The following is a 12,184-nucleotide window of genomic DNA, read 5'->3' as shown; positions in this document are numbered from 1 at the left end:
TGAGCCCCACAGGGGAGTCTGAATCCACAGGGGAGCCTGGACCCCACGGGGGAGCCTGGATCCCACAGAGGAGCCTGGACCCCACAGAGGAGCCTGGACCCTGCAGGGGAGCCTGAGCCCACGGGGCAGCGAGTGCCGCGTACCTCAAAGTGCTTGACCAGCTGCTTGGGCTGCACCTTGAGGTACATCTCGTACTTGCCCTTGCGCCTCTTCAGCAGCTCCTCATAGGTCAACTCAAAGGTGACCTTGCTGCCAGCAGCCACGTTGACCGACACCGTGAACTTCTCCAGCTTCCTGCCCGAGGCCCTGGGCCGGGGGGACAGGACTACTGCACAGGCTCCCCCTGGGCCCGAGGGTCGAGCCCAGCCCCTCAGAGGGACACCTGATGACCCTGAGCCTCAGCAGCTCCAACTTCAAAAGGGAATCATGTAAGAACTGTGGGCACCGTCTGCTGTAATGATAGTGCTAATTGATCATAGCAGTGATAATTAATCATAGTGATTGCAATAGTAAGTAAGCATGGATCAGAGTCATTGTAATAATCAATGTAACAAACCCTAGTAATATAATCACTGTAATAGTAATTCATGGTAATAATCACAGTAGTAATCATTCATGATGACAGTCACGATAACTGCTGTGGTCTGGTCTGCCAGCCCGCTGCCCCCCTGATGCGATGTCCCCCACCTACTTGACCAGCCCGGCGGTCCGGCCCTGGGACACGGCTTTCTCGTACTGCTGCTTGGCCACTTCCTTCTCCTTGATGTTCCCTGGGTAGGTCACGCCATCAATGGTCCTGCAGGGAGCAGGTTGTGGGGTCAGGGCGGGGCGGGTGGCGCTGTGCAGGCCGGCGGCTGGCAGCGGCGGCACTCACAGCGTGAAGTTGGTGATGAAGGCCGTCTTGGGCAGGGCCACGTCGAAGGACACCTCCTTGGCGGCGTCTGCCCGGTTCACAGCCCTGGTGGTCACCACATTGTGGGCAAAGCGGGAGGTCACCTTGCAGCTGATCTTGGTGCTGTAGACCTCGATGCCGTTCACCACCTGCACAGAGGGGGTCGGGGCCATGCCTTCCATCTGACCACACCCATCCACGCCCTGTCCAGGCCAGCCACCCCCCGCCCCCTGTTCTGAGGATGCTTTTGAAGGTGCTCCTTTGCAGGTGCGGCCGGGAAGCGTCTCGAAGCCCCGTCTGAACCCTGTCCCTCTCCTGCAGACAGCCCTCTGGGGGCTCCCCGCCACCCTCCTGCAGGTCTCCCTGCCCCAAGGCCCGGCTCACAGCCACCCCCCCATAACTGCTCTGGGTCTTCCCCGGGGTCCTCTGCTCAGCTGTCTGTACGCCCTCCCCCTCTGTGTCTGGGGCCTTTTGTCATTGTCAGCCTGTCATCCAAGCAGACACGGAGCCCTGTGCCGCGGGAAGGGTCACAGTGCCCCAGACACCCTCCTCCTAACCGGGCAGCGGCTCAGGGAGGCTTAGGGACCCTCCTGGGTGGAGCTTGGGCTTCATGGGCTCTGAGAGACTGACAGACACTGCACCGACCGCCCAGCCCCAGTCCAGGCCCAGAGCCCTTCACTGGGGAGACTGGTGGAGCCGTCTCCCCAGGCTGCCTCCTGTAAGGTGCGAGGGGGCATGGTTTGGGGGCTCCCGTTCCTGGCGGGCTCTCATCCAGGAGGTCTGTCGGCTAGATCCCAGGGACCTGACAGGGCACCCTGTACCTCCAGTTCTTGTGCAACCAGCTTGGTGCTGCCTCCCCTTGCTCCACCCCCACCCCCACCCCCACCCCCTCCTCTCCCCGGTGAAAGGTCTCACCCCTTCCCCTTCTGGCAGGCTCCGTTTCTGCAAAGCAAACAAACAGAGTGTTCAGGCAGAGACCAAGGCCGCTGTACCCTGGGACCCTCTCTGGGCAGAGGTCAGGGCTTCTGGGTCCCCTGTCGTCCCCCCCCACACACTATCCCCCCTCACACTTGGAAGAGCCTTTGGACACAGGACTCCCCCAGAGCCACAGGTGTGATGCGCAGAGGCGCAGAGAGGGCCGGCCCGCAAGTCACCCAGCAGGGCAGGGCAGAGTCCCTAGCTCGTCCACAGTCTACCTCACCCTGCCGCGCCCTGGACAGCGGCCCTCTGGCCTCCTCCCAGGACCCCCTCCAGCCCACCCACCGTCCAGCTCAGCCTTTTGTGGGGGCTGCTCTTGTCTGAGACCTGAGTGCTCACAGCCCCTCTCTGAGGTGAGCAGTCCACAGGGCGTCACCCCGCTTGGCAGGTGGGGAAACTGAGGCCCGGGGAGGTGGGGGGTTCTCCAGGTGTAATCTTAATTTTAGTTGCAGTAAATACACAGGTAGGTAGACACTTGCCGCTTTTCGATCCCCGCACCCACACTTAGATGGCATGACCTACACTCATCCCGCGGTCCAGCCACCACCACTAGACCTTCCCAGAGGAAGAACAACAGGATCCATGTGATGGGTTGTGGGCCCATCTTCCTCAGGGGCCCTTGGCGGCCACCCTTCCCGGCATGTCCCCACATCTGTGTCTGTGTCCAAGCTGCGGGAGGCAGCCCTCAGGGTGGCACAAGAGCCTGCGGCTCCCAGCTGGTCAGCATGGTCTGTCCTCCCAATGCCCAGACTGTCCCCTGCTGAGCCCCAGCTCCCCGACCGCCACCACCCCCCGCGCACTCAGAGGACCGCCCCACAAGGTGCCCTCTGCCCACATAATGCCTCTGGCACAGATGAGGGCAGGGCAGACTCACCCTAAGCTGCTGGAGAGGGCTGGCGATCACCAGGCCAGAGAGCAGGGCCAGGGCCAGGCAGCGCCAGAGAGTGGACGCCATTGTTGCTCATGCAGCCCTGGCCCAGGCTCCTTATATGACAGACACCCGTGTTTCCCCAGTGGGGTCGGTGACCTGCAGCCTGGGGGAAGGGGGCAGCGTGGGAGGCTTTTCCAGGAAGTCGGCGTGTGGGTGGAGTCGAGCCTGTGCCCTCTGCCCTGTAACTGCCTGTGTCAAGGGGACCCGGAGGGCACTGCCAGTAGGGCTGGGGCTTTATTCCAGATGAGCTGGAGGGCATGGCCCCCCCACTTCCACGAGCAGCATCAGTGGAGTCTGGGCAGACAGAGCTGGGTGACCCTGGGTTGGGGGAGATGGAAACCGGATAGGATTGTGTGGCAGCCAGCACCTGCTCTGACCTCCTGGGTCAGTCCCAACCCCCAGCAAAAGTACACACCCCAAACTCACTGCCGTCAAGTCAGCTCTGACCCGTAGAGACCCCTTACACGGAGCCCAGGACTGTACATCTTTGTGGGAGCAGACAGCCTCGTCTTCCTCCTGTGGAGTGGCCAGTGGGCTGGAACGACCAACCCCACGGTTGACGACCTGACGCCTAACCCACACCACCACCGGGTTCCTTCCCGACAGCAGACAGCCAGGCCTGCCCTCAGCTCACTCCACGCCTGGCTCCAACCTGCTGATCTGCGGCGGCCTCCCTCCCCGTCTCACCAGGAAGCCTTCCTCCTTCGAGCCTGGCCCTCAGCCAGCCACTGGACAGCCTGCTTGCTCCACAGTCCACACTCCCCAGGGTCTGCCCGGCCCTCCCCTCATGTGGAAGTCTGTGTGCTCAGCCCTAACTGTCCCATTAGCCTCAGGACTCGCGCTCTGAGAGCCAGACCGTGTCCCGGGCCACGTCCCTCTCAGCACCTAAGGGGTGCTTCAGGGACACGACCCGGTCTCCTACCCCTGGGCTAGGGCCTCCTGGGCCATACCAGCCCCCTTCGCCTTAGTGAGACCCTCACGGGTGCTCTTCTGTGTGAGTCTGACCAAGGGGCGCCCTTCTTGTCCGTCCACTCCTGAGTCGGGTAGACGAGGCCACTGGGCCAGGAAAGTGACTGCTGGCTGTTGCTGGCCTTGGTTGGAAGCTCGGGCCTCTAGATGTACAGACTGAGCTGCAGAGAGTGGGTCCTGGGGCAGGAGGAGGAAGGGGCTGGGCTCACTGGATGTGACGGAGCCCAAGTGGAGGGTGGCCGAGTCACACCGTGACAGAGGCCGCTGGTGAACAGGGCTGGACATGGCGAGAGGGCCAGTGGGCGGTGCCCATGTTCCTAGGAAAGGCCTTAGCCCACTGCCACTGGGCACCCAGCAGGCCCTGGCACCCGGTGCGCCATCCTCAAAGCTGAGCTGTCCCAGCCCTGGAGTGACCCGGCTCCCAGATGGCCCCTGAGCCGGGTCACTGCCCGGTGATCCCTCCCCAGACCCGGAGTGCGCCTTCATCCAGTGCTCTGGATTCTAGGGGAGAAGCAACCAGAAACCGGGATTCTGAGCTGTGGAAAGGCTGGCTAGGCCCTACAGGGGCCCAGCGTCATGGGGGCAGGGGGTTCGATGTAGACTTTGATAGAAGCCGGAGAGAGAGCTTCACGTTTCCGCACAGGCCCTTCCTGCAGGGAGGGAAAGGAGGCCTGCCTGCAGCATGGGGTCTCCCCGGAGAAGCCCAGCCCAGCCGGGAACAGGCTGGCCGCCAACAGACGGCTCTGCCCTGCTTGTTACAGCTCTGGGCTGGCAGGGCCAATCCTCTACGCCTCCGGGCCCTTCCGGGCGTCCTTTGGAGCAGGAGCCGGACAGTAACCCACAGGGAAAGGGCTGGTGGGAAGGAGTCTGCGGCCTGCCTGCCCGCACTGGCTCTTCGAGTGTCCCTCTGGCTTGATGGTGTCATGCTGGGCGTCGGCGTGAGGAGGGAGGGGGCCACTCCCAGCCCCCCGAAATGGCAGCTCCTGGGCTGCAGCTTTCTCTGCATTTGGGAAACACTGGCTGGGCCGATGGAGGGTGCAAGCCCCTGTCAGGGCAGCTAGGCTGAGGAGCCCGGTGGGCGCAGCTTCCAGTCCAGGCCGGACTTTAAGACTCCATGTCCAAGGGTGAATATTGGCCCAGGGGCTACGGGTTGGGCTGCTGGTCAGAAGGTCAGCAGTTCAAATCCACCAGCTGCTCAGAGGGGAGAAAGCCCACCAAAGATGCTCCGTGCTCCAGGAAAGGCTGCAATCTGAGTGTGCTGCAGGTCACCGGGAGCCAGCATCGACCCCGTGGCCGTGGGTTGTTTGATGTTCATTTTTAAGTGATTTTCATTTTAAGTGAACACGTGTTCGTGTAGGGAGGTGAAGCTTATAGGGGCCAATACCAGGAGACGTGGGTCTGAGCCCCACCTCTGCCTGCCTCTTACAGGCTGAGTGGCTCTGAGCAAATCGCCTGAGATCTCCGTGCCTCAGTTTCCACCGCCGCTGATGGGCACAATGAAAGCCCGTCGTGAGCAGATGTGGAGTTAATTCAGGCAAGGTACTTAGAACCTGCCGGGCCCGGGGAGCCCAGGGCTGGCTGTGACACACAATTGGGGTGCCCTCTGGTCCCTGGACAGGGTGTTGTGGGCGGGCTCCCACAGGGCACTTGAGGACAGGGGCAGGGGACTACAGAGCACAAGGGCGCATGAGGTGGGACAGAGGCGCCCTCTCACCCTCTGCCGGCTTCTCCCCGCTGCAGTCGGGGCTGTCGATTCCAGGCCCTTGGGTGGCCTCCCTGCCACCCTGCCCCAAAGAGCCACCCGCTCCAGTTGAGCAGCAGTGGCTCTCGAGTGGATGCCCACCCAGGGCTCAGCGGTGTCCCCAGGGCCGCCTTTTTTGGAAGCAGACCTTGCTTATGAGACGTCTCCGGTTGGACCGGAGTTTCCAGACGTCGCATGGCAGCTGAGCAAATAGACCATGTGCAGTGAACACAGCTGATCGCACGCAGCCTCTGTTTAATGCTGGGGCGCTGGGGCGTCAGCTTCGAAAGGGAGGTGTGGCCGGGGCAGCAGGTGGGATGATTCCCAAGGCCCAGTGGGGACAGGGGTGCTGGACGCAGGGCTTAGAAGATGTCAGGGACAATGTAGTCCGTGTGGAGGCCATCGATGAGGCCAGCCCCACTGTTGTGGACGAACCAGCAGGCCACCTCGGCTCCACGCCGGGGGTCCCTACTGTAGTCTCTTTGCGTGCCCCTGGGGAGAGACGAGTCCTCTGTTCACCCTTCACCTGACAGGGTCCCCCCATGTGACTCCCCGAGGGCCAGGCCGCCCCCGCCCCCGGGGACCCTGAGCACACCGCAGAAGCGGAAGGGCTGGGCGCATGTGGCAGGCCCACCTGGTCACCGTCAGCCGGTGGTTCTTCACCACCATGGTGGCATCTGGCTTCTCCGGGTCAGAGCCTGGGTGGACACCGGACACTTCAACTTCAAAGGGGTGGAGGAATTGTCCTGGGGAGCGGCACAGGAGGCGGGGTCACTGCTGGGCTTTGCCTCTGCCTTGCCCAGAGCTGGTGCGCACGCGCCAGGGTTTCGAGGGCTGCCTGGACATTCTTCCAGGGCCTTGACTGTCGCCGGTCAGCACCACCTCTGGTCAGTCAGCAAGTGGGCGGGGGCTGACGCACACACGGGGCCATTGCTGCTGCGGCACGCCACTGCCCAGGGCCCCAAAGACACCTGCTCGTGAACTAAGCCAGCAGCAAGGGGACGCTCGTCCGCAGTCCTCGCGTGCGAGGCAAGCGGGGACGTGGGCTACCCGGGGCTGGTGGGAGTGGGGGGATCGCGCGTGTGAGGGTACGGAAGGAAGGTCTGGAAAAGGAGTGTGCGCAGCCGCAAGACGTGCGAGGGCAATTCCGCGCACTGACGTGTCCGGGCATCGAAAGAATTTTCTGCGGAGAAGTTGGAAGCCACACGGGACCTCACTGGCTGTGGGAGACTGGATACATGCTCAGAGGGGGAGAGAGGCCAGAGGGGAAGGGGCCTGCAGAGGGCCAGTCTGTGGCCCACCCACCCACGGGGGATGGAGCTTCCTGAGGGCGGAGCAGACCTCGTACCTCCATCCCATGCTCACTAAGCTGCCTTCTCGTCGTGTGATCTCATCGTGAGATCTATTGTATGATCGCTTCCTGTGATCCACTGTGTGGTCTCACGTGATTCCCATCGTGTGATCTCATTATGCTTCATTGTGTGATATCTTCCTGTGATCCACTGTGTGATCTCATTGTGTGATTCCCAGCGTGTGATCTCATAGTGTGCATGATTCTAATTGTGTGATCCATTGTGTGATTTCATCATGAGATCGGTTGTGTGATCTCATCCAGTGATCCACTGTGTCATCTCTTTGTGTGATCTGTTGTATGATACCGGCATGAGATCTAATATATAATCTCTGTGATATTGTGTGATTCCCATCATGTGATCTCATTGTGATTCATTGTGTGATCTCATCCTTTGATCTCATGTGTGATCTCTTCCTGTGATCCATTGTGTGATCCAGTGTGTGACCTTTTCCTGTGATCTGATCTTGTGATTCCCATGATGTGACCTCATCATGTGACTCATTGTGTGATCCACTGCGTAGCCCTCACAGGAAAGCCTGTCTCTGGCAGCCCTGGGCCTCAGAGGCCATAGGGAGGTGGCCTGGTGTCCAGCAGGGAAGCTGACTCCTTGCTCCAGGAGCCCAGAGGAGGTCACTGACTTCAATCTGCCACCCATGGTCCTGCCCACTGGCCAGCCGTACCCAGCAGGCCGTGGGTCCGAACCGACATCTGGTGACTGTCCAGCACGTAGAAGCCCAGGAAGTCCTGGTGGGCGGCACTCCCATTCCACACCCGGTGCAGGATGACCTGGAAGGTGCCCCCATCGCCCACGGACACCACCAGGCTCCTCTTCCTGTTGATAGTCACCACCACCCTGCAGGGTCGGGCCAGCCGTGAGGGCAGGTGGGGCCTCACTGCACCCCAGCACCCACCCCAGCACCCCGCCTCCCCACCCCCGTCTCCCCACCCTGGCTTGGTTACTCGTCCTGCCGCAGCACGGCCTGGTCCGCCCAGGAGAACACGGGTCCACCTGAGCCGGGGCCCAGTGAGATGTTCCCAGGAGTCACTTCCAGCTGAAAGCCCGTCGCAGGGTTGGCGATGCCCAGCCTCCCGAAGTATGTGCCCCCATGCCCAGCCTGGTCGCCAACAAGCTGTCCGTTCACAGAGAAGCCTGCAGGGGTCAGAGCCTGCTGTTGCCCATGCCTTCCTCCTGAGAGACGCCCATGCTACCCCCTGCCACTCCTGGGGCTCCTGGGGACCTCCCTTACCCCATGACAGCTCTGCTCCTTATCCTGGAGCCCCTCACCCCCCAGCCCAGTGGCTTCACTCTGCAATGATCTGTCTGTCAGAGAGCGGTGGGGGTGGGGAAGGGAGAAATGGGGGGGGCTCAACCAACACTGTGCAGAAGGAAAGAGGGAGGAGCCAAGTGAAGAAGAGGGGCACCCCCACTGTCAGAAGCACTGCTGGGAAAGCAGGGGGGGGGGCTTCCTCGGCCACACGTGGGGGAGGTGCAGCAGGACCGCAGCATGTCTTGTGTGGGGGCCAGGGCAAGAGCAGGGCCTGGAGCCCATGTTCGAAAACGCTTAAGCACTTTGGACGGCACTCCAAGTGCCGGGGGCGCAGAGCCAGCACTCCCACAGCGGCGTGTACATCAACACGGGTCTGTGCTGGGCAGGCAGGGCTGCAGGACTGACATTCTGCCCACAGACTGACTCACACTGGCCACCTTCCTGAGAGCAGCCACGGCACAAGCTGTGCACGTTGCCCAAGAACAAGGTGGCAGTGGAAGTTCGTGGGAGCAGGCACGGGGTCCTTCTGGCTGGGGCTGGGCGCCCGGGAGACCAGCCCTGGGCTGGGCTCAGGCCAGTGGTGGGAAGAGGAAGCAAGTTCAGGCCAGAAGGCGCAGCACACACAGTCGGCGGGCAGCGGACACCCTGGCCACCGTCCTGTGTGTGGCTGACAGGGAAGTCTTGGTCCCGCCATGGCCCGTGTCTGGCAGAGAGCATGACACCCACCCATACCTGTGTCGGGGTCCTGCACCATGTCCCCCCACCCATACCTGTCGGGAGTTCTGCACCCCGTTCAGGACCACCCATACCTGTGTCGGGGTCCTGCACCAGGTTCAGAATTGCGCCTGGCTGCTCATTGATGTTGAAGCACAACGTGAGCTCTTTCTGGGGCACATGGACGATGAAGTGGGGGTCAGTGTCCACTGGGGGCATAACACAAATTCCGTGAGACTGGGCTTTGGGTAGGCCCCAGGGGACAGCTGGACAGTTGGGGGGTTGCCTGGAAGGCAGACACCACCACCACCCCCAACTCACCACCAGTGACTTGATCAGGCAGCTGCTGGCCCAGAGGGCTGGCGTGTGTTGGCAAGGGTTGCCAGGCAGGCAGCATGTAGACTGGCAGGCGAGAGGGACCGGCATTTAGAGGCAAGGTGGCTGGGCTGCCCGGGAGCTGCTGTCCCTTGCCTGATGGCCCTCCCATACAGTCCCGAGGCCCAGGGAGCAGTAGGGACACTGTGCACCGTGCACCCTTGGGTGCCTCTCAAGGAGTGCGACAGAGGTCATCTCCCTCCCCCAGGCTGTGGGGGAAGCTGCACAGAAGGGTGGGAGAGCATCTCCGAGGGGCAGTCAGGAGAGCTGGGACGGAGGAAAGCAGCCTGGGGCCTTTGCTCCCCATCGGGCGGGTGGGGGACGGGCTGGGGACTTTGGGTCAGGCAGACTGAGTGCAGCTCGGGGTGGGGGAGTGCAGCAAGCGGGAGAGGTAGAGACTGCGTCCCTGTCCCTTCCATGCGTCCCTTCCACGTGACCAGCACTTACTCCTTCTGGGTCCCACCAGCTCTGCAGAAGACAATGACAGATGACGTGTCCCTACCGTGCCCCACAAGACAACCCCCCCCCCCAGTCTGCATGTGTGTCCTGGGTCCAGAGTGAGTCTGCATTCCTTTCTGGGCTCCCAGGCCTACCCCGGGGTCACCCCCCTCGGTTCGTTCCTGGTAGTAGCCTCAGGGCTGGGCACAGGCTCAGGAAGCAGAGACTCCATCCAGAGGGAGCCCCAGGACGGGGCCAGAGGGCTGAGGGCAGGGGGCAGGTGGGAAAGGGGCCAGGCTAGCGCTGCCGGGCTTGGGGGGTAGGGCGGCGCGGTGCTCAGCCACCAACAGCCCCTCCATGATGAAAGGCTCGAGGGTTAAGGCCCACCTGAGAAGTCGTCTGGAAGGGAGGAGGGGAGAAGAGAAGAGGGTTACAGGCCAGAAGGCGTGGCCCTCAGAAGTCTCCCGCTGCCCACGGCCTCCTGCCCAGCAGGGCCCTACCCTCTGAGGGCTTGTCGATTGTGGGCCTCAGGCCATCCTGGTCAACCATGCCACTGATGGTCATGGAGGTCAGTGGGGTCACGAACTGATAGTCCAGGGACATCTTCAGGGCCTGGGCAGACAAGTCAGCCTTCTCCTCCCCCTCCACCTTCATCCTGGGAACAGACGGACCGGCACCAGTTCTGGCCCCTGGCGCTGCCACGCTAAGGGACTGGCACGCCCTGGCCCTGGCCCCTGCAGGCATGAGTTCAGCAGCTATGTGTGATGGATCTGCAGCGCCCCGAGGGTCTTAATGGGGGTTTAATTGCCCGCCACAGAGAAAAGCACCCCCAGGCTGGGCGGGCGCCCGGCTCAGGTCCCAGGGGAGACCCCTGCCACTCCATCGGCTGTCTGTGTAGTGGGGACAGTGAGAGCTTCCCCTGCACCCTCGACGCAAGGGCGGAGGAGAGCGGGGGGCAAAGAGGGGGTCAGGGGTACCGCTCACACTGCTGACTGGGCTGGGGGCTGGTGTCCACTTCGTGAGCGAGGCTGATGGACGGAGAGGAGGCCGTGGGGCCCGCCCCGCCCACGAGGGGCTGCAGCCCTACCGCTTTGCCAGCAGCTCCTGGATGGTGAGGTAGGCCCAGAGCCGCTCCAGGTGGTTCTCCAGCACATGCCCCCGCTCCCGGAGCAGCCTCTTCATCTGCTCCTGGTCCACCCCGCACGTGGTCTGGAACGCCCGGCCCTCCTGGGGGACGCGGAGGAAAGAGCAGCACCCTGGGCTGAGGCTCCTGGTCCAGAGAGGTCCCTCCCCGCAGCATTATTCTGAGCCCCTCTCCTCCCTCCCTCGTGCTGCAAACACTCCCTGCCGGCCCACCCTCCAGAACCGGCTGGACCTGGGCTCTACCCTCATGGGCTCCCAGCTTCAGGGAGGCCAACAACCCCAACCTCCAGGTGGTTTCTGTCAACACCTGTGCCTCCAAATGCCCACCCCCAGTAGGCTGCATGCACGATTCTGCGTGTCAGGACACACGGCACATCTGCTCTCTCCCCAGGGCTCCCCGTGTGCCAGCAGCACAGGCCGGTGGGCAGGGCACACGGTGTCACTGACCGCTGCACACGACAGCCAGGGCAGCCTACCCGCAAGGACAGACAAGGCACCTGAGGCCCGGGGACCTAGAGCTACTGCCCAGGCTCGAAGCCTGCATCCAGCCCTCGCGCCAGGTGTGCTCTGGCCCATAAGAGGGGCACCTGGGTGCCCCACCCTGACCTGGCGCCGAGCCCCTCACGTGGACCGTGTCCTTGGGGAGACTGAAGGGAGGCACTGCGGCAGTCCACTCTGAGCCGGGGGTGGGGGTGAGGTGGGGTGGGGGTGGGGGGTATCTGTACTGGCCCCATCCCGGTCTGTCCGGCTCCCAGATTCCTGCATGGGGAGGAGCTCACGCCTGAGGGGGGGGACTGTGCTGTGTGGGATCCCTGGGGGAGGGCAGATGAAGGGCCAGTGGGGGGCTGTACCCGTGGGCCCACTGGCCTCTCCACCCTGCAGGGCTGCCCACCTACCCCCCGGGCCCGCACATCAGCCTTGAAGCTGCCCGGCTGGTGGTCAGCCACGCGCCCTGCCACCACGATCTCGGAGCCCTCGTAGAACTGCTTGTGCTGGTGCTGTGTCACGGCGGCTACTGTGTCCTGCGGGTACCGCAGCTCCACGTCCATCAGCAAGGGGGTGGCCACCTGGTTGTAGAAGCCCTGCAGGGGAGTGGGCCGAAGCCTCTGTTTGAGGGCCACCCTGGGCACCAGGAAGCCCCCCCCCCCCATCCCCTCTCAAAGGGCTTTGATCTCCAGCGCCTCTTGACTGCAGGTGGGGAGCACCCCCATCCTCAGTCCCCTACAGCCCACTCCCCCCAGGGCACTCCTGCAGACCAGAGCCGCAGAATATAGACTCACAAGGTTGAGGGGGGTGGGCGGCAGAGCCCCACCCAGACAAGGGTTGGGGAATGGGCTCCAGGTCACACCGCTGTTTGAAGTCAAATGGCAGCCAAGACCAC

The 12,184-nt window shown here is 63.0% G+C and overlaps 2 protein-coding genes across 3 annotated transcripts in view; both read right to left on the bottom strand.

Annotated features, from left to right (window-relative positions):
* ITIH3 (inter-alpha-trypsin inhibitor heavy chain 3) overlaps positions 1 to 2,859 on the bottom strand; it is a 13,610-nt gene extending 10,751 nt beyond the window's left edge. Inside the window, exons 1-5 of the mRNA XM_045297417.1 lie at positions 2,745 to 2,859; positions 1,808 to 1,834; positions 875 to 1,041; positions 692 to 796; positions 11 to 306 (exon numbers count right to left, since the gene is read on the bottom strand). Of these exons, the coding sequence (XP_045153352.1) occupies positions 11 to 306; positions 692 to 796; positions 875 to 1,041; positions 1,808 to 1,834; positions 2,745 to 2,825 (676 nt within the window). The 5' untranslated portion in view covers positions 2,826 to 2,859. The remainder of the gene's footprint in view (positions 1 to 10; positions 307 to 691; positions 797 to 874; positions 1,042 to 1,807; positions 1,835 to 2,744) is intronic.
* Positions 2,860 to 5,731: 2,872 nt separating this feature from the next.
* ITIH1 (inter-alpha-trypsin inhibitor heavy chain 1) overlaps positions 5,732 to 12,184 on the bottom strand; it is an 11,931-nt gene continuing 5,478 nt past the window's right edge. The window contains exons 12-22 of one of the 2 annotated variants that reach the window (XM_045297600.1): positions 11,700 to 11,885; positions 10,748 to 10,887; positions 10,161 to 10,315; positions 10,048 to 10,059; positions 9,670 to 9,690; positions 9,169 to 9,249; positions 8,943 to 9,056; positions 7,826 to 8,015; positions 7,546 to 7,718; positions 6,146 to 6,257; positions 5,732 to 6,003 (exon numbers count right to left, since the gene is read on the bottom strand). In XM_045297600.1, coding sequence (XP_045153535.1) covers positions 5,874 to 6,003; positions 6,146 to 6,257; positions 7,546 to 7,718; positions 7,826 to 8,015; positions 8,943 to 9,056; positions 9,169 to 9,249; positions 9,670 to 9,690; positions 10,048 to 10,059; positions 10,161 to 10,315; positions 10,748 to 10,887; positions 11,700 to 11,885 — 1,314 coding nt within the window. In that variant the 3' untranslated portion in view covers positions 5,732 to 5,873. Of the gene's footprint in view, positions 6,004 to 6,145; positions 6,258 to 7,545; positions 7,719 to 7,811; positions 8,016 to 8,942; positions 9,057 to 9,168; positions 9,250 to 9,669; positions 9,691 to 10,047; positions 10,060 to 10,160; positions 10,316 to 10,747; positions 10,888 to 11,699; positions 11,886 to 12,184 lie in introns of those variants that run through there. The other variant, XM_045297601.1, reaches the window with a different exon arrangement.

Source organism: Echinops telfairi, unplaced genomic scaffold (genome assembly GCF_000313985.2).
Source record: "Echinops telfairi isolate 266 unplaced genomic scaffold, ASM31398v2 ScPeMD7_7420;HRSCAF=8458, whole genome shotgun sequence".
NCBI lineage: Eukaryota > Metazoa > Chordata > Mammalia > Afrosoricida > Tenrecidae > Echinops > Echinops telfairi.
The sequence above is the reverse complement of the archived record's forward strand: the minus strand, read 5'-3'. Positions and strand labels throughout refer to the sequence as shown.